The following is a 21,867-nucleotide window of genomic DNA, read 5'->3' as shown; positions in this document are numbered from 1 at the left end:
CTGAGGATAGTAGTGCAGGCTAGGAGAGTTAGCCGGTGGTGCAGGCCCAGGGAATCAGCGAGAGGTGAGGGCGGGGCCAGGACCAGAAGTGGTGCTCCTGGAGCCCAAGAAAGGGACTGGGTTGCTCTGGGTGAGAAGGGTCAGGGAGCAGTATTGGTTCCCCAGGTGTCTGGGGCCCCAAGACTAGGAATGGCGCAGGGCTCAAACTAGGAGTATCAACACAGTAACTTTTATTCCTGATGGTCTCTGAGCCACAGAAGAAGGCTTTTCAGAAGACCTACATCTACATTAATTAGCATTTTGGAAGGTCATTATTTAGCCGTTAGAAAATATTCAACTTTTTTTGGTGGTGCTCAGGATTGAAGGTAAACACCCGTGTCTGGGGCCCCAAGACTAGGAATGGCGCAGGGCTCAAACTAGGAGTATCAACACAGTAACTTTTATTCCTGATGGTCTCTGAGCCACAGAAGAAGGCTTTTCAGAAGACCTACATCTACATTAATTAGCATTTTGGAAGGTCATTATTTAGCCGTTAGAAAATATTCAACTTTTTTTGGTGGTGCTCAGGATTGAAGGTAAACACCCTACCACAGAGCTACATCCCCTGCCCAAATTTCAACTCTTCAGTACCCATCTGTCCACTCTTGGAAAAGCTGAATTATCTCCTGTGATATGATTTCATATAAAACTTTAGAAGATGTGAATTTCATCTAAATAATTTTTTAGTTCTTTCAAAAAGCGAAATTCTAAGTACTCATAGTAAAATATAAAAGATCACAAGAGAGAGATTCATTTTCTATCACTTCATGTGACTGTGGAGTCTATTTTCCTTCTGTGTTTCAGTCCTGCAAAGCCCACAGTCAATCCAGATGCAACAGCTCAAGTGCTTCCTCATTAGTTTCCTATTTTTCTCTCAGTTAAAATTTCCATATGCTGAGACATCTTACCAAATGTTGATATAATTATCTGATTAAAAATCAGAGACAAGATGATTGATTAATAGAATTCACATATTGATTATGAAATGAAAGAGGACCTTCCAGCTACTAGAAAGAGGACATGGGATAATTTTGAGTAGGAAACCCTCCTGACCCTTACACCGCCCCTAGAATCCTCCATTCTAAAAATATATTATAAGGCCAGGCGTGGTTCTCAGGAGGGAGAGGCAGGCGGTTCTCTGTGAGATTGAGGCCAGCCTGGTCTACATAGTGAGTTCCAGGCCAGCTGAGGCTACAGGGAGACCCTGTCTCAAAAAGATGAAAATAATTAATTAATTAATTAATTCCAACTGTTCTTTTTGCATATAACCAGCATACAAAATAAGAGAGTGTCTGTTCCATTCTAGACACCTTTTGGAATGATTGGATATGAGTGTTTTGTTTGATTTTTAAGCTTTTTTAAAGTTTCCATATCAATTTAAATCAGAAAAGTTGAAATATTGTCTGTATTTCTTTTTTTACAAAGTGTGATCTCTGTATTATTGAGATATTTCAAATGGAGAAGGTGGTTTGAAAGAGGAGTTGGTTTGAAATTAAAGTGTTTTTTTTTTTTCTTCTTTTAGAATGGAAGAATCTGATGACATTTGGAAGCTTTACATATGTGGTTCGCAACAATCACCCACACATCTATACTCTAAGTCAAGTCAAGTTGTACTCTACGAATGTCCAGAAAGAAGGCCAGGGATCGCAAACTCCAAGAGGTGAAAAAATTCCATCATTTAATCAAACAGGTATGTATAGACTTAAAGCTTTAAAATTTTTTCTTATATGTTGGAATAGTTTGTGTAAAATTACTTGTTCCTTGAGCCAGGGGCTCCTCCCAATTCTGACCTCCACAGGTATTGCATGACATGGGTTCACTTACCTACATGCAGGCAATACATGCATACACATAAAAATGCCTTCAACACCCAAAAGGAAAGTATAACCAAAGATTAAATGGGCCAACATTATTTCATAAGAGTCCATATGTATAGTTAAAGGCTACATAACAAGCAACAATGCCAGACAGCCGATACCTTCTTTTGAGTTGTTGGCCGGGGTGGCCAAAGTGATTCCCAGATAGTAACCCAGCTCAGAACTGGGAACATGCACAGCAGACCCCAATCTTATCCAAAGGAATATTGACAACTGATTACCGTGAGATGAGGAACAGCTGACCCTCCTAAAACAAAGACCTCTAGATAGGCTGACTAGATTCACCAGAAGCGCAAGTAGTGGGGAATGGCTGGGGGTGCCGACAACACAGCAGACACTAGCAGGGATATCAGAGTATAAGGGCTCTAGTGGGGGAGGGAGGGCCAGGGTGCTGACAATACAGCAGAAAGTAGCAGGGATATCAGAGTATAAGGGCTATAGTGGGGGGAGGGAGGCTATGGGAGGGTGCTACCTGGGAAGTAGGTGTATAAATAAATTTAAAAAGAAGAAACAATAGTAATTCTTCAAAGCATAAAAATTTGCTCCTTAATAATTAGTAGATGTGACAAACATTACCATTGAAATCTACCTGATGACTTTATATCCATGCTCAGATGCCAAGGAACTCAGAAAGTAACCGACTGTGACTAGTAATAATCAGATATATAGAGATTAGAAACACATGTGCATCTTAGTGTCAGTTGTATTAAAAATGAATTTTTCTGTATGAAAGTGTATTTTAATAATGAAATGGAGGTCTTTTTTAAAGATCTCATTTAATTTTATATCTTATAGGGTTTATACAGAGTACAATATTGTATAACTGTATTAATTCAACTATAAACCTAAAAATTTACAGCCAGTTTTGAAAGAGATGCATCTTAGCTCTGGAAATGATTATTGAATATGTCAATGCTGTTGTAATGAAATCCTTCTTCTAATTATATGGTTATTAAATAAATAATTTTTTTCAAAATCAGCATTATTTACCCAGGGAAATACAAATCACACTCATTGTGAGGTATCTATATACTATATACCTATACCTTAGAATGATTAAAAATTTAAATAATGATAAAAAAAATTACTTGTTCCTTGAATGATAGAGCTTATAAAAGTATCTGGACCAGTGTGTATATGTGTGTGTGTGCAGCAAACAAGAGACTGTCTCCAGGTGGATATCAGTGCCCAACACTTGAGGTTATCCCACATTTATGAACCCTTCTGACACATATGCATCTGCATTCACACATTCAAACATCCGTAAACACAAACACACACTAATTTCAATTTATTGGCATAAAGTTTGTAATCTCTATTCTCAGTTACATATGGAGTTCCTTTTTACATTTCTAATGATGTTTGCCCTTTTTTAAAATCTTGCTAGGGCTTTGTCTTTTATTACTTTTCAAGTATTATCTTTTTGCTGAGGGCCATTATATTGTGTGTTTACTTCCTGTTTCATTAATCACTGTCCTTTTGTTAACCTCGTTTTGCTTTCCTTATGTTCTTTTATTGTCTGTTAAATGTCTTGCTTATTGATACTGAACTGCTTTCTCTGAAGTAGGCTTCTTGTTTCTTTCTTTATTAATTTATTTTTAAAAATATTTTATTTATTGCTGGGCGTGGTGGCACACGCCTTTAATCCCAGCACTTGGGAGGCTGAGGCAGGCAGATCTCTGTGAGTTCAAGGCCAGCCTGGTCTACAAAGTGAGTTCCAGGACAGCTGGGGCTACAGGGAGACCCTTTCTCAAAAAGACAAAAAAAAAAAAACAAAACATACATATATTATTTTTATTTTATATATGTAAGTGTATTGCCTGCATGTATATAAGTGCATGCATGGAGTGCCCATGGAGGTCAGAAGAGGGCATCAGATCCTCTGGACCTGGAGTTATGGGTGACTTTTAGCTATCATGTGGATGTTGGAAACTGAATCTGGGAGTGCTCTTAATTAAGAGCCAGTGCTCTTAATTGCTGAGCATCTCTCCAGCTCCTCATTTTGTTTTATTATGTAGCCCAAGCTGTCCTCACACTTGCCCACCATCCTGTCTAAGCCTCCAGCTGCTGGGATTACAAACATGAGCCACCATGCCATGCTTAAAATAAGCATTTAAATCATGATAACATCACAGGTTTTGATATGAGGTACTTTTACTATTTGTAGTTCTAGATGTATTCTTATTTTTATTGACTTTTCAGTTAAAATATGATTTTTACATTTCCAGATGAATAGAATTTCTGGTTATCTTTTTTTATGTTAAACTTAGTTGTCCACAAAATGGGATCTATATTATTATGGCATGGAATTTGTTGCCAAAGTTTTTGTCTTCTTGAGACAAGGGTCTCTGTATAGCCCCAGCTGTCCTGGAACTCACTACGTAGACCAGGCTGGCCTTGAACTCACAGAGATCCGCCTGCCTCTGCCTCCCAAATGCTGGGACTACAGGCGTGTGCCACCACACCTGGCAAAACAACATTTTTTTTTTTTTTTGGTCTTTTTGAGACAGGGTCTCCCTATAGCCCCAGCTGCCCTGAGTCCTGGGATTAAAGGCGTGTGCCACCATGCCCAGCACTGTTGCCAAAGTTTTGATTTGCCTTTGAACAGTTTTTTTAAGTGGTCCCATGTGCTTGAAAATATTACATATTTTCGATTACTTGGAGCAGTGTTTATATATGTGTAGATTTATATCCTACTTTTTTTTAGTCTTTGAGACAGGGTCTCCCAGTAGCCCACCAACTGGTCTAGAACTCACAGAGATCCACCTGCGTCTGCCTCCTGAGTACTAGGATTAAAGGTGTGCACCACCATGCCTAGCTATATCCTACTTTTTAAAAATCTCTAATTAAAATTATATATAGCTTCCATCTTTGTTTTGAGGTTACATACTCTGTACTTCAAAGGCTCATTCATTGACGTTTAAGTTCCTTAAAGGGCCTGAAAATACCTTGACACTGATAACCATTTCCCAACCTACAACCCTAGCCTCTCTTTATAAGTTTTTAAAACATATTATCTGTGAGTGTGCTGCCCCCCACCCCATTGCAGAGGACAGCTTTTTTGGGACTGGTTCTCTCCTTCCACCTTTGCAAGGGTTCTGGGGATCAATTTCTAGTCACCAGGCTAATGTGGCAAAGGCCTTTATTCACTGAGCCATCTCAGTAGCCCACCAGCCTCTTTTTTATACTCTTATTTTTTATTTTTATTTATGTGTATGAGTGTATTGCCTGCATATGTGTAACTGCGCCTGTGTTGTGCAGTGCATGCAGAGGTCAGAAGAAAACATCCTCATCCTATCCCCTGGAGCTAGAGTTATGGACGGTTTGTAGCCGCCATGTGGGTGCTGGGAATCAAACCTGGGTCCTTGTAAGAGCGGTCAGTGTTCTTAAACACTGAGCTATTTTTCCAGCACTTTTTAATACTCTTTATTTTGAGATAGGGTCTTATTAAATTGCCCAGGTTGGCTTTGAACTCACTCTGAGGCCCAGGTTTTGAGTTTATGGTCTCCTGCCTCATTCAGCCAAGTAGCTAGAATTTACAGGCCTGAGCCATCCACCCTAGCTTGTTGTTTGTTTTGATTTCTCCCAAATTTTGCTAGCTATCTTTTCTTCTCTCCATTACTCTGTCTGATGATGCATCCTACAGAAGTTCTTTCAGGTGAAGTTAGATAAGGATGCTGGAGTGGTAAAAGTGCATTCAAGGGCTGGAGAGATGGCTCAGTAGTTATGAATGCTGGCTACTTCTGCAGAGGACCCAGGTTTGATTCCCAGCACCCATGTGGTGGCTGGCAGCCATCTGTAACTCCATTTCCAGGGGATTTGATGCCCTCTTCTGATCTCCACGGGCACTGTAGGACATGGGTACACTTACATACATGTAGGCAATGCACTCATACACAAAGAATAAAAATAGTAAATAAAGTATATATATATACATATATATATTAAGTGCATCTAAGATGCTATTTCAGTGTCTTTCGGCTTCTACTATTGCTGTTGTAAAGTTAGCTATCATACCATTTTTATTTCATATTTCATATTTGATTGGTTTTATATTTAATTAATTTTATTTAGAAAGACTTAATGTAAATGGTAGTTTTATTATGAAATGAATGACTGGATATATATTTACATTTCATGGTATCTATCTTGCTGAAAATTGTTTGGGTTCCGTGGATCTGAGGATTGGTATTTTCCTATAGTTTTGGCATTTTGCAATTCTCTACCATCATCTCTTCAGATACTAGTTCTTCCTACTTGGCTGTTAACTTTTTCTGGAACTCCCATGGAAAGCATGCTAGGTCTTTTTGTGGGCCTTGAACTTGCTCTGTCACTTAGCTATATCTCCAGGCACCATTAATCTTTTCATGTCTCTAAATCTCTCTTACCAATTTTGTATTTTTCTTCCTATCCTGCATTCTAAATTATTTCATCTACCTACTGCACTGATTTCTTTAGTTGCCTCTAATCTGATTGATTATGTATGTTGGGATTTTAATTTCATTAGTGTTCACTATTTTATCTTTTACCTCCCTTATTGTCATTATGGATGCCATACCTGTGTTTCATAACAATTTCATTTTCCATGCAGTTTTAATAATCTGAAACTATTTGAAACTGAATGAGGATGTGGTATTGCTTAGACTATTTGGTTTTGCTTCTGTTAGCTACTGGGTAACATGTTAAATCAAATTCTCTGCTTTAGATTTTTTAGAACACATGAATTCAGGCCACACACTTGTATGAGAGTTGATCTATCTTTAGGTTTTTCAGGTGTGTTTCTTTTCTTTTTCCTGCTACTTAACACTAAACCATGCTTCCTCTCTGTTTTCTTCTGTGTGTATTATTTCTAGTTCATAGTCATACTTTGTGTGTAGCTTTTTATCTGGGTGCCTTGCTTAGACTCCCTATCTTTTTTTTTTTTTTTTTTTTTTTTTTTTTTGTATCCCTGTGGCTCACCAGGACCCTGAGCAGGAACCAGACCCATGGGTCTTGCTCTCCTCATCTGTGAAATTGTCCCCGTCAGAGGCCATTTTGAGGATCTGATGAATGACTGGAAGTAAGACAGGTTCAACAAAGCTTGGAATACAGTAAATCCTGCATACACTTTTAAATTACATTTAGTGTGTGAGTGTGTGTGTGTGTGTGTGTGTGTGTGTGTGTATGTGTGTGTGTATCACACTTGTATGGAGGTCAGAGGACAATCTGTGGGAGTCTGTTTTCTCCTTCCTTCATGTGGGTCCTGGGGATTGAACTCAGGTTACCAAGCTTGGCAACAGGCACCTTTACCCAATGAGCCATCATACCAGTCCCTAGACTCCCTATCTTGAACAGGGCATCATACTTATTTTCTGGAGTTCTGCATCCTTTAGACATGGACACAGACTATCAGAGAATACAAGTCTCATCAGAAATTATCAGAAAATCTGACTTTAGTGTGCACATTTATTCTGTAGAGGTCCTGCTTTAACTTGCTTTTGTCCTCTTCAAATCATTGTTTGCTAGAGGTGGGATGTGTTTAAAGAGAGATTTGTTGTTGTTGCTGCTTTTGTTTTGAGACAGGGTCTCCTGTAACCCACACTAACCTTGAACTTGCTGTGTAACTGAGGATGACTTTGAACTCCTGATCCTCCTGCCTCTGCCTCCTGAGTGCTACCAACATGCTCAGCTTAAAGAGGTTTTTAAAGGTATCTATCTAGTCAGCCATGTAGCCTTAAATGGATTTATTCATTTATTCATTAATTCACTCAAAAAATATTTATTGAGGGATTGGGGAGATGGCTCAGTTAGTAAAGTACCAGCTGTGCAAGCAGGAGGATCTGAGTTTGAATCTCCAGAACTCATGTAAAAGTGTGGGAGGACTGTGCTCCCATAACCCCAGTACTTAGGGGATGGAGACAGACAGATCCCTGCAGCTCATTGGCCAAACAACCTAGCTGAATTGCTGAGGTTCAGTGAGAGACATATTGGAAAAATAAAACATGGGGTTCTTGAGAGATGGCTCAGTGGTCACCGCTTCCTGCTTTTGCAGAAGACCCACAAAGGACCAAAGTTCAGTTTCCAGGACCCATGTCTGGCAGCTTACAACTTCTTCAGGAAATTGGACAGCCTCTTTTAGCCTAGTGGGACCTGTACATATCTGTGCAGACACACATGAATAAAAGAATTTTTGTCTTTAAAAATAAATAATAGCCGGGCGTGGTGGCACACGTCTTTAATCCCAGCACTTGGGAGGCAGAGGCAGGTGGATCTCTGTGACTTTGAGGCCACCCTGGTCTACATAGTGAGTTCCAGGACAGCTGGGGCTACAAGGAGACCCTGTCTCAAAAAAGACAATAAAATAAATAATAAATAAATAAATATAATAATGTGACACACTTTATAAAAATCACTCAGTCTAGCATAGCTCCTTCAATCAGTCTTTAATACCCTGATTAAATTCTCTGCATAAGCAACACTTCTGAGTGATATTTTCAGTATTTCATTTGGTCATCTTCCATTTGTTGCAAGCCTCATGACAACAAGAACCTCAGTGTCTACAGTAGTAGGACCTTATGAAATATTTGTGATTGAGTGAATACATAGAGTTATAACTTGAGATTTAAAAACTTTGGTGTTTAGGGTTAAAGATGGCTCAGCACTTAAGACTGTGTACTGTTCTACCAGAGGATCCCAGTTACATTCCCAGCACCCATATCAGGTGGCTCACAACTGCCTGAAACTCCAACCTCTTGGAGACTTACACTCAGTGCACATACTCACACTCAGAAACATACATAATTAGATAAAGTAAATCTTTAAACTATTTAGGGTTTTTAGCTTCATGCAGATGGTAACTAAAGTCTATGGCTGCAGTCAGACAGAACAGGGAGATTGGAGAGATAAAGTTGGAGAGAGAAAGTTTTCTAGAACAAAATCCCCCAAATGAATAAGGGACACATTGAGCCTGGGAGGAGACTTGAGAAGTACTGGCTAGAGAAAAACCAAAGTGCAAATGGTATGAGATGAGTGTTTGAACAGTCAGCATTCCAAGACTAGCTTACCTAACTTTCCCTTAGTTGGATGTCTTTGATAAGTAAAAATTCTGATGTCTAGAGAAACCTTGTTCATGTTAATAATGCCTAATTTCATTCTTTTTCCTAAGCTTCATCTTTTGGGCTTAACTGTATACTTTCAATCATTTACTTCTTTCACTCTTGAGATGGTGGAAAGATGCTGGAATAAATGTTAAGAATATTAGATATTACTGGCTCTGTGATGATTTAGAGGGTAGAGCTGTTTGTGCTCAGGCCTAATGACCTGAGTGTGAACCCTGGATCCTACAGGTGGCAAGAGAGACTCAACTCCTAAAAGTTGGTCTCTGACCTCCACATGTGCCCACCTACACACACACACACACACACACACACACACACACACACACACACTCAACTGATTAAATTTTTAAAAAGAATTGGACATTGCAGGGTGAAGGAATAAAAAGTGCAGAGAGTTTCTAGTTTTAAAATTAAGCTTGTTTGTTATAAGAACACTAAAGGAAGAAACAGATGGTGAAATAATAAAATTAAGGGCAAGATATATAATGGTCTTCTCAGGTAGCAGAGACTTGGGAAAAAATATCAAATATTGGCTCCACTGTACAGAATCTTTTAAAAATCAGCATATATGACTAGGTTTCCTTTTTCTCTGCAAACTAAAATAGAAATGTTAGCTCAATTGTATTATAGTAGAAACACATCATTTATTGACAGTTTTATTTTGGGCTCTTTTTCAAGATTTGCTTGGACCAAATTAGACCTTGTTAGCCATCAGATAGACACCAAGTAATTGCTTGATTGAAAGATAATTTGTGTACTTAAGAGTTTGAGATTGACTTTTGAATAATTCAAATCACATGATCACATGATAAAGTCAGAACAGCTCATTAAGAAACTGAGATTTGCTAAGACATCCTTAAATTTTTAAGGAGCATTCAGATGTTTCAAGTTTTAGTCAAATTAGTTTTAATTTTGCTAATGACAGCAGATGTGTGGCAAACAGCCAGCATTTGAGCTTAAAACAAATGTCTAGAGGTATTCATGGGTAGAATATCTGATTATTTGTTGAAATTATAAAGATTTTATTCCAGCAGTGTAGTATGAGTTTATTAAGATGGTAGTCGCTTGTAAAATAAGTATTCATACATGTGTTGCAGCCACTTACTGTGTTTGTGCTTCCCAAAACTATATATATAGTAACATCTAGACAGTCCGTGATGAGAATCTTCACAAGTTTCCAACTTGTGTTATGTGCTTTGGTTGAATGAAAAGTGGTGTTTCTGAAACTTCTGACAGTAAATTCAGTTCTTCAGATGCTAGATGAGTGTCGAAAGATTATTAGTATACCTTTTTCTCTTCACTTTTCTCTGCTTGGCTCTGTTCCCTAAAGCAAGATTTTAAAAATTGTTAAGTAAAATTCTATTTTTTCATATGAGTCTTGATGATGTAGCCCAGGCTGTTCTCAGACTTTATGTAGATCAGGCTGGCTTCAAGCTTGCTCTTCTCCTGCCTCATTTTCCTAAGTGCTGTAATTACAGGGATATGCCACCACTCCTAGCCCTACCCCAATAATAAATTCTGTAGGTACAAATACTTTACAATTTTCTTGTTTTCTAGCAATTACAGTAATCACAATTATTTAATTATTCAGAGTCAAATGTTAAGGTTATAGAAATTAATTTGATAGAAATGTTTTAAAGTATCTTTAATAGACCATCAAAATCTATTTAGGATTTGATTAATAGGTAAATTGGTTTTTTAGGTTTTTTTCTATATATGCTTTAGTAATCAAAGCATTATGCACTATATATGTAGTCACTTTCCCATTATTATTATTATTTTTCATTGAAAACAAGTGACTTGTTGAGGATAGGGGATGTACCTTAGAACTCTGATGCTTGCCTAATATGTACCAAAGCCATGAGTTCAGTCTACACCATCACCTCCCCAAAACATTACTCATAAAGTTTCAGGGAGACTTGCCTTTGTTAGTGCTTAGTCTTTTGATTTGCCTTTGTTAGTGCTCAGTCTGTTGGTATCGATTACTTTATATAAAGAAAATCAGTCAGTGGATAGACACAACTTGTGATCAAGATGACCAGTGTGAACACTTGCTTTGAGGAACCCATTCTACTTCTCACTCACTGGAATGATAGATAAAATATTTTATAACAAAAATTTAAAGAGAGCCTGGAGAGATGGCTCGGCAGTTAAAAAGACTTCCACTCAAACCTGAGGGCCTGAGTTTGATCCCCAGGACCCACATGGTAGAAGGAGAGCCAACTCTATAAAGTTGTCCTCTGACCTCCTCATGTGCATTATGGCACACATATGACTGCACTTAATAAAATTAAAGATATAGTTGGTTTTGAAAAAGGTCCATGGTATTTCTAATGAATAGGACAGATTAATCTGACTCTGAGTCTAAGCAGTAAGTGGTACCTACAAGGTTGGTTTGTTTGGATGATGGATCTACACATGCTTTAATTTGAACTTACCCACCCACAAGGAGGCTGTTCCAGTTACTGCCTAAGACTGTATATTCTGGAAGTTTTAGAGGTCCAGGGAACAAGAAGACTAGTACCAAAAACCTGCTCACTCTTTCGCTCCCTCCCTCCTTCCTCCCTTCCTTTCCTCCCTCCTTCCTTCCTCCCTCCCTTCCTCCCTCTCTCCTTCCCTCTCTTTCTTTTTAATGATTACAGTGGCTGTCTCATGCCCAGTAGGTAAAATTTCACACTCCCTCCCTTCCTTTCTTCCTTCTTCCCTCCCTCCCTCCTCTCCTTCCCTTCCTTTCTTCCTTCCTTCCTTCTTCCCTTTCTTTCTTTAAGTAGAGTGAATGTAGATTTGTTAAGAAAAAGTGAGAATTCCCAGGAGAAAGGTGCTCCAAGGGAGGAATACCTTGAAACTTGCTCTTTGCAGGCTTGATTGAGGGGTAGAAATTCTCTTCTTGAATTTTTCTTCTGCCCCTCCCTCCCTTTTCTCTCCCTCCTTCCTTTTCTCCCTCCTCTCCTTCTTCATCTCCCCAATGCTGGGGATCCAGCCTGGGTCCTCATGTGTACTAGGCATACACTCTCCTACTGTGCTATGTATCCAACCCAGGGGTAGGAATTTTTCAGTGTCAATGAAATGTGGTTGAAAAGAGAGATCAGGGTACTAAAGAGATGGTTCTGCAATTAAAAGCTCTTGCTGCTGTTCCAGAGGCCCAAGTTCAGGTTCCCAGCATCTATTTCAGACAGCTTAGAACCCCCTGTAACTCCAACAGATCTGATAACCTCTTCTGGCCTCCGCAGACATCTGCTCACATGTGGCAGACACACATACACATAAATAAAAAATTAAAATAAATCTTTGAAAAAGGAATCAGATTGCTCTATGACAGAATAAACAATAGAAACATGTATTGTGAACAAGATTACAAACTTTAAAAATTCAAACTATCCCAGTATTGAGAAAGCCAACAAAATAGGTATTAGGTCCAGATATAATTTTAAAATGGTCTGAATTCCTTTAAAATATATTTAATATCCTCTGTGTAAATGAAGGACTCATAGTCAATAAAATAAGTTTTAAAACAGAGATTCGGCCGGGCGTGCTGGCGCATGCCTTTAATCCCAGCACTCGGGAAGCAGAGGCAGGTGGATCTCTGTGAGTTCAAGGCCAGCCTGGTCTACATAGTGAGTTCCAGGACAGCTGGGGCTACAGGGAGACCCTGTCTCAAAAAGACAAAAAAACAAAAATGGGGCTACAGAGATGGATTTACAGTTAAGAGAGCACTTGCTGTTCTTGCAGAGAACCCAGGTTTGGTTGCCAGCATCCTCAACCATCCATTCCAGGGAATCCTAGGACCTTTGAGGAATGACATAAAATGGACAGAATCTGGATGTGTGGATGCCCCTTCGAGGAATGACATAAAATGGACAGAATCTGGATGTGTGGATGCCCCTTCGAGGAATGACATAAAATGGACAGAATCTGGATGTGTGGATGCCCCTTCGAGGAATGACATAAAATGGACAGAATCTGGACTAACAACTTTTAATTAACTTTGGCAATCTCAATTTGGTTCTCCACCCAAAATGATAATGAATGTATGTGGGTATGCTTGATAATTAACATATCAAAGCACTGAACACTGAAGATTGGGAGGGACACTTGACCTTGGGTGATTGAGGTGTTCTAGAACCAGGGATGAATAGGCTGGGTGGCCTGTTAAGATAAGCTTGTACTTCCCCAATTGAAGCCAGAGAAACCATTTTGAATAAAATCAGGATGTGGCCTGACTAGAGAGCACAGTTCCAGACAGGGTTCCAGAGACAGTTCCAGCAGCACGTTCCAGGGCACAGATGATTCACGAGCTATCCAGGAAATGAGTGTCCTCAGTTTGGGCCCAGTCTTTAAGAGTCAGGCTTTTTTTTTTTTTTTTTTTTCCAGGTAATTGTAACGTTGGTATAGGAACAACCTCCCCCATGCACACACATTAACATATGCATACACATACACAGATGATTGATAGATGATAGGTAGGTAGGTAGATAGATTGGTAGATAGGTAGAATAAATCTAAAAAACTACATGAAGCTCAAGCTTATATTTAATAGGCATTTCAGAGAGAGAGGTAGAGAAATAGTGAAGAAATGTATAAAGAGAAAAATGGAGAGCTGAGGAGATGGCTCAGTGGCTAAAGTACTTGCCACCAAGTGTGAGGGCTGAAGTTTGGATCTCCAGAACACACATCAAGCCAGATGTAGTGGATCTGTAATCCCAGCATACCTACAGGAAGTGGAGACAGGAGAACCCTGGGAGCTAACAGGCCAGCTAGCCTGGTGTATGTGGTGGCAAACAATCTCAAAGGTGGAAGGCAAGGCCTGATACTAGAGATTGTCCTCTGACCTCCACATGGCATAAGTTCATTGCATGTGCCCACAAACATGCACAAATAAATGCATTTACACATCACACACATCCTACACATACATTTAAAAGAGATAATGGAGAGGAACTCTGAAGAATTTGAGACAAACAAGATTCTTCAATTAAAAGTACATTTTGAACTAGTTGGTATGTTTGGTACATGCCTGTAATTCCAGCACTTGGGAAGCAAAGATAGCATTGATTCAAGTTCAAGGCCAGCCTGGTGTACATAGCAAGCAAGTTAGTTCAGGGCAGCCAAAGCTATATAGCAAGACCCTGTCTTAAACCAAAACAAGGTGGGCTGGAGAGATAGCTCAGCAGTTGGGAACACTGGCTGCTCTTGCATAGGACCCAGGTTTGAATCCCATTACCCACATTGCAGCTAGTAGTTGTTCGTGGCTTCAATTCCAGGGGATCCAACACCCTCTTCTGACCTGTGGGCATTGTAGGACATAGGTGTACTTACATACATGCAGGCAATACACTCATACTTATAAAATAAGAAATAATAAAAGTTTAAAAAAAAAAAATGAAACAAGGCCTGGCGTGGTGGCTCATGCCTTTAATCTAGCACTCTGGAAGCAAAGGCAGGCAAATTTCCATGAGTTTGAGTCCAGCCTGGTTTATAGTGAGTTGTCCAGGCCAGCCAGGGCTGCATTGTGAGACTTTTTTCTTAAAAAAAGTTTTTTCTTATTCTAAAGGAAAGTAGAGTTACTGACTGACTTCACAGATTGTTAGAAAGATTTATAGGAAAATATAATATGCATACTAAGTTGAGGAATATAAATATAATTTTATAGATTTCAAGCCAACAGTTGGGGGTAGGATGGGAGAAGCATATGGAAAATTGGTTGAATCCAACAGATGGCAGGAAATGTGAAATGAAAATGAAAGCAGAAAAAGTGGACAGTAAGCTGGAAACTGAAGTAAGGAGGTAAAAAGCCAAATGTACTGTAATCAAATGGTGATATTTAATGATGTTGCACATCATTTAAACATGCTCATGTTGCAGAGGTAGAAACAGGTTTCCTTTGTATTCTGGACTCTATATCTTATCTGCTCAAGAGCTTTGTTCTTGTAATTATTTTAATTTTTATTTTTTGAGACAGTCTCACTAGGTGGCACTGGCTGGCCTGGAATTTGATATGTAGACCAGGCTGGCCTCAAATTCACAGAGATCCACCTGTCTCTGTTTCCTGAGTCCTGGTATTAAAGATGTGTGCTGCCACACCTGGCTGTGATTATCTTCTTAATCCACTGCACCAGCAGTTTTTCCCTCTGAGAAATAGAGTCAACCCTTCCTTGATTCCATTCTCCTCTCCTGTTTCAGCTGACAGCCCAGAAGGTGTTCTGTCTCAGTACTCACATCTCCCATTGCCTCCCTCCTAATTCTTTCTCAGAAACTGCTCTTGTCACGCTGTTCCCGTGGTCTTCATGTTGCTATTCACTCACTATTCACTTTGAGCCTCTCCTTTTTCCCTAATGAAAAATACACAAATGTTTACTTATCAACCAGATACTATTTTAAGTATGAAGGCAACATAGGAAAACAGTTAACAGCATATCACATTAAACAAAATACCTTAGGTTTTAACCCTGCTTCCATGTTTAAAATGCCAGCTGTATGGAGTTTCAAGACCATCTTGTGCCTGTTTTTTCATAAAAAGGAAATTCGAGTTATGTGACTTTGGGGATATTATAGCCTTCCTGTGCCTCAATTTCTTTATAAAATAATGATACTAGTACCCATGTCCAAGTGATTTTGTGGAGATTAAATGCAGTAATACACATAAGTACATCAGATAATAGGTGGCACACATTAAGTGCTAAGTAAAGGTTAGCTATGACTGAGACTTGGTTAAAATCTGAAATTCTGAGCTGGGTGTGGTGGCACACCCCTTTAATCCCAGGCAGAGGCAGGCGGATCCTTGTGAGTTCAAGGCCAGCCTGGTCTATGTAGTGAGTTCAGCTCAGCTGGGACTACAAGGAGACCCTGTCTCAAAAAGACCAAAAAAAAAAAAAAAAAAAATCTGAAATTCTGGGCCTCGAGAGATAGCTCAGTGGTTAAGAGCACTGGCTGCTCTTTCAGAGGACCTGGGTTTCATTCCTAGCACCCACGTGGGGGCTAACAACTGTCCATAACTCCAGTTTCAGGGGATCTGATGCCCTCTTCTGACCTCTGAGGGCATTGTATGACACGGGTACACTTACATACATGCAGGCAATACACTCATACACATAAAATAAAAATAAAATATTTTTTTGAAATCTGAAATTCTGTTATTATTGAGTGAGATCATAAATTCTAATAAGGGAAAATGTTTTTAAGGGTGAGCTTTACATTGTAAAATGTTTGGTGTATATACACTGTAATATTCTTAAGTTAGAAAGTAAAATTGGTATCTTGGAATTTACCTCTTAAGTCTAAGAACTTTTTCTCCTTGATAACAACCTCCTCTCATCTTCATTTGCCATATGTATCCACGTCATGGTCCTGAAGCTCCCCCTTTCAGGCCCCCTTGGTTTAAAAGGGTGGGGGGAGACTAAATTTGCATGTTTGTGTATGCCTAATTATTTAGTTGTGTCTGTTTTTGAATTCTGTTGTGATAGCTTAGAGTGTTTTCTTTTGTGATTTTTCTGTTTCATTACGTTTTGTTGCTAAGATTTACCCTGATTATTGATATATTTGTCTGGTTCAGTAATTTTTATAGAGATAATTATAGCACGTATTGTTGAGCGCTGTTACGTGAATTAAATGAGTTGGTACACGAAGTGCTTGTAGTAGTATTTGGCGTGCAGTAAAGACTTAAAGAAAGATAGCTGTTATTATGTCTGTCATTCACTGCCTAATGAAATGATGATGAATGACTCAAACACAGTGTCTGTTCTCTTGCTGATGGACATTTGAGTTGTTTCTAGTTTTTAAAAGAGAACAGAGTGCTTCTCTGAACATCCATTACCTCTCTTCTTATGCCCTTGTAGAAGGGTTTCATGAAGCTGGATTGACTGACCTAGAAGAATTACTGGGCCAGAAGTTATATTTCTGTTCACCATGTTAGATAATAGGTAATCGTGCCTGTTTCCATCAGCAGTGCATGTATCTCCATGGTTCCGTTACTTGACTAAAATCCTGTGCTGTCGTTTCTCATTTTTCCTACTCTAAAGTTTGTAAAACAGCATTCTTTTGTTTCATTTGGATTCCGTTAATGAAATAGTCACCTTTTCTTATATCTATTGGAAATATGCATTTCTTTTTCTATGTAAGCTTGTTCTAATGCTCGTTTTAATGCACATTTTCTTTCTGATCTGGAGAAATTTTAAAGGTGTTTTCAATAATACTTTGTTGATTCTATTTGTTGGAAACATCTCCCAATTTGAGTATTTTCTTCTTTTTTAAAGATTTATTTTATTATTCGTGTTTGTGTGCGCGTGCGTGCGTGCGCGCGCGCGCATGCCAGGTACCTTCAGAACCAAAACATTTCAGATCAGTTCCAAGTGGAGCTGGAGTTGCAGGTGCTTGTGAGCTGCCTGATTGTGGATTCAGGGACCTGAATTCCGCTCCTCCTAAGATTAACTGCTGAGCCATCTCTCTAGCCCTTGCTCCTTTTTTACTTTTGGTTGTTAGCCTTAGAGTTAACGGCTGCGCTATCCTTCCAGCCCCCTTGCTCCTTTTTTAATGGGCTTCTTGGTGAGTAGATGTTCTGAATTTTAATTTAGTAGAATTTACCCATTTTCCTCCCTTGTGCTGTTTATAGTCTGCCTACAAAATCATTCTTGATGGGCACAGTGGTATAATTCTATCTCTAATTCTATCACTTAAGAGGCTGAAATCTGTCTTTTCATAACAGTATTTTATATGGTCCACAATGAGGTATTAATATTTAAGCAATTAATTTACCCGGTTATTTCTTTTGATTATAATGGAAAGTAGGTTCCAATTTATTTTTATCTTTTACCTTAAGTGTTTCTCAGGGGGAATGAATGGAAGTACAGTTGTCTCAATGCAACTTAATAGTCATCTTTTCTTCTTTGAATATTGTCTCTAAAATAGTTGTAAGTGGAATAACTCTATGCATCTTTGTTTTTGTGTTTAAAATGCATCTAAACAGCCACCATTCAATACAATGAATGTCTTAAGTTTCTTTTACCTTTTAAAGCAAATCCTTTTTTCATTTTCTGAAAGACTTTCGCATTTGCATAGATGCTGAGTTTTATTAAATGCTTTGTCTTTAGTTCTTGAAATGATTTTATAGTTTCCTTTAATTCATTAATGGAAATAATTGACTTTTATAAAGTTTAACTACCCTTATTTTTTATGATGAATCAGATAATTTGTGATATAAACATTTTTATACATTGCTTGATTAAATAGACTACTGTTAAGTTAGATGTTTGTTTGAAAGCAGCTCTTTAATCTAAACATATTTAATAAACTTTGCAGCAGAAACCATAGGTGCGGAACTCAAAGCTCCACTTAAGCAAGACCCTCTCCAAGTAAGAGGTAAATAGGGGTTTTATTCTATTTTTATTTTATGGCTGCATATAAATTTAAAAAGTTTATATGGAGGATGTAGTTCTATTTTGTTGTTAGGAATGTAATCCTATTTTGCTTTTATTTAAATAGGTTGGCCATAAGATTTTATTTTCTTTATAAGCTAATTTTCTGCTGAAGTTTATTTTGCATTCTGATCACAAGTGTTTTAAAAGTCTAAAGAACCTAAATCATCAGTTTAGAAATTAATATTATTAAAGAACAAGAGGCCAATATTTTCACCTATTTGTTGTTCAAATTCGGGTAGTTTAGCTGTTTCTGATTTTCTTCAAAGCAACTATTTCATGGCAGCAGTAGGTCTATGTGATTAGAAGCATCATGGCTCCAGTGTCAGACAAAACAGGATTCAGTTTGTAGCTCTCACACTTACTAGTTGCCTGACCTTGGGCAATTTAATTAACCCTCCAAGCTTTAGTTTACTCCCCTATATGATTGTAGAAAATGAGACCTATTTACTAGGGTGATTTTGAAGATTGGGCATAGCAGATAGTGAAATAATTAAGAATAATCAATATTAGACTGGGTGTCATGACATGTGCCTATAAAATTACAGCCTTTAGGAGACTGAGGTGGAAGGATCTTAGGTTCATGGCCAGCCTGGGCTGTAAATTTAGTGAGACCTTGTCTCAAAAAAAAAAAAAAAAAAAAAAAAAAGAATAATCAGTACTAGTATACCAGTCATTATCATCTGGACTAGGGTAGGCCAACGGGAATTACTGGCTATTTTGAAGGAATTTTTTAAAAAAAGAATCAATCGGACTGGAGAGATGGCTCATCAGTTAAGAACACGGATTGTTCTTGCAGAAGACCTGGATTTGAATCCCAGCACCCACATGGCAGCTAACAGCTGTCCGTAACTCCAGTCCCAGGGGATCCAACAGCCTCTTCTGACCTCTACAGGCATTGCATGATACGGGTGTACTTACCTACATGTAGGCAATACATACATACACATAAAATAAAAATAAATAAATCTTTTGAAAGAGAGATAGAAATAGTTCAGCTATAGAATAGATTGTATCTGAATTTTGAGTTTTAGAGTGATCAGAATAAAGTCCCTTGGAGACTGAAACTTGTACAAAAAAGAAACCTGAACTCCTTCATAACATTTTTGCAATGAGGTTTTGACTATTTTATTGAATTTTATTATTTTTTTAAAAAATAACAGTTTTGGTACATTGACTTATTACATCAAATTAATCTGTTTATTTTTCTTTCTTTTAAAATTCTATGTGTGTGTTTTGCCTGCATATATGTAAGTGTACCACTTGCATGTAGTGCTTGTGGAGGCCAGAAAAAGGTGTTAGATCCCTTGGGACTGAATCCAGATCCTCTGCAAGAGCAGCAAATGCTCTTACTGAGCCATCTCGACCCCCACTGACCATATTCTTAGTAAGAAGTATTTTTGCATCTAATTTTAGTGTTGATATGTTATTAGATAAAAGGTTTTTTTTTCTCCCTCTGAAGTGATAGATAATTTTAGATCAATTTTGCTCTTTCAAATTCAAAGTAGAACAGAAAACTAGAATTGGTACATAGCGGCATAGACTATGGAGTGCTTAGGTGGCAATTTGAAATGGAACGTGAGTGTTGTTTAGATCTTGTTTTTTAGATGTTTGCTTAAGTTATTTATCTCTATTATGTGACAAAAGTCTTATGTTCTATATGATCTATTAACATAGAATAGTGTTATAATTTTTATCTCAGTAACTATAATTCATCCAAATTGGTATATTTGTTGTGTCTGTGTCTGGCAGTTTTTCCTGTTTGTGAGCAGTTTGACACTTGATAGTAAGAGAATAGCTCAGTAAAAGACATTATTTTCTTATACTCTATGAACTCCCTGTAATTTTGATTTATAGAAGTACTCCCGAGTTTTCTCCAGTTTTGTTGTGTTATGTGAAATAATCCATTGGCCTTAAGCTTTTTAAACTATAGTCCAAAAGAAATGTTACTTAATGACCTAGAAGACATATATTATTACATGTAAGGGAATCAAAGCATTTCATGAAAGTGCTTATTCTATATTCAGGATTCTGTTTAAAAATATTTTATTTATTTTTATTTTATGTATATGAGTGTTTTGTCTTCATGATGTAAGTACACCTTGTGCATGCAGTGCCTGTGGTGGTCAAAAGAGGATTTCAGATGCCCTGAAACTGGAGTTACTGATGTTTGGTAGCCATCTTGTGGTTGATGGGACCCAGATCCTGGTCCTCTGCAAGAGCTACACATGCTCTTAACCACAGACCCATCTCTTTAGCCCCAATTCAGCATTCTTTGATTACTTTCTATTTTGACTTTTTATAGAATGTTGGTTTTACTCCATAGTTTGAAAAACACTGAACTACTCTGAAATTATTTTTTGAAATTTAATTTTCAGTTAGACCTCTGGCAACTTTAAATTGTTTTGATTTAAACAGAACAGCAATACTGATACAAGATGTCCATTAGATGGAAGGTTGGCATGTTTGCATTAAGTATAGAGGAACTATGGAAATAAAAGTTAGGTGATTCTAAGTGTCATTCCATCCTATTCAGTGCTTGGAAAGATATATCTTTTTCCCTGATAACATTTTATGTGTCAGGAAAAAAAACCCAACTTTCTGTGGAATTCAACATATATTTATCTGTAAATAAGACTTTGAGTCTGCATACTTACATATTTTCTTCTGTTTCTGGCTTAGTCAAAGCAGTCCTTAAGAAGAGGGAGTATGGATCAAAATACACTAAGAATAATTTCATCACTGGAGTAAGGGCGATAAATGAGTTCTGTCTTAAATCCAGGTACGGTAATTTTACTCTATCTATCTGTCTGTCTGTCTGTCTGTCTGTCTGTCTGTCTGTCTATCTATCTATCTATCATCTGTCTTTTTGAGACAGGGTCTCCCAGTAACCCTCAGCTGGCCTGGAACTCACTATGTAAACCAGGCTATCCTCAAACTCATAGAGATCTGCCTGCCTCTGCCTCCAAAGTGCTAGGATTAAAGGCGTGTGACACCATGCCCGGCTAAGGTACAATAATTTTAGAAACTGTAGTAGTATACCTTATATAAATAATATGTCCCTTTATCTTTTTAATTAATTTTTAGGTTAGTATAAAAGTAATCTTCAATTGCTGTCACAGAAATTTCTGTAGAAAAACCAATGATTAAATATAAAATACCTATGTGATAGTGACTTGGTAAGTATATAAAGTTTGCAAAATTTAAGACAAAACAAAATAAATAGCATGTAATCATATGATAGCTTTGCCATTACCTGCTGAGCCATCTTGCTGGCCCTTATTTAAAATTTTAAATAAAAATGATTCTTGAGTGTGGCATCGTGGTACATGCCTTTAATCCCAGCACCTGGAAGGCAGAGGCAGGCGGATCTCTGTGAGTTCGAGGCCAACCTGGTCTATGTAGTGAGTTCTAGGCCAGCTGGGGCTGCAGAGAGACCATGTCTCA

General features: G+C 38.0%; 1 protein-coding gene across 3 annotated transcripts in view; it reads left to right on the top strand.

The window, feature by feature from the left end:
• Slc30a9 (solute carrier family 30 member 9) overlaps positions 1-21,867 on the top strand; it is an 89,234-nt gene that overhangs the window by 16,282 nt on the left and 51,085 nt on the right. For 2 of the 3 annotated variants that reach the window (XM_029560683.1, XM_008827213.3), the window contains exons 2-4: positions 1,562-1,729; positions 18,305-18,364; positions 21,103-21,202. In XM_029560683.1, coding sequence (XP_029416543.1) covers positions 1,562-1,729; positions 18,305-18,364; positions 21,103-21,202 — 328 coding nt within the window. The remainder of the gene's footprint in view (positions 1-1,561; positions 1,730-18,304; positions 18,365-21,102; positions 21,203-21,867) is intronic. The other variant, XM_029560682.1, reaches the window with a different exon arrangement.

The sequence above is a fragment of the Nannospalax galili genome, unplaced genomic scaffold (genome assembly GCF_000622305.1).
Source record: "Nannospalax galili isolate Female #2095 unplaced genomic scaffold, S.galili_v1.0 scaffold772, whole genome shotgun sequence".
NCBI lineage: Eukaryota > Metazoa > Chordata > Mammalia > Rodentia > Spalacidae > Nannospalax > Nannospalax galili.
The sequence above is the reverse complement of the archived record's forward strand: the minus strand, read 5'-3'. Positions and strand labels throughout refer to the sequence as shown.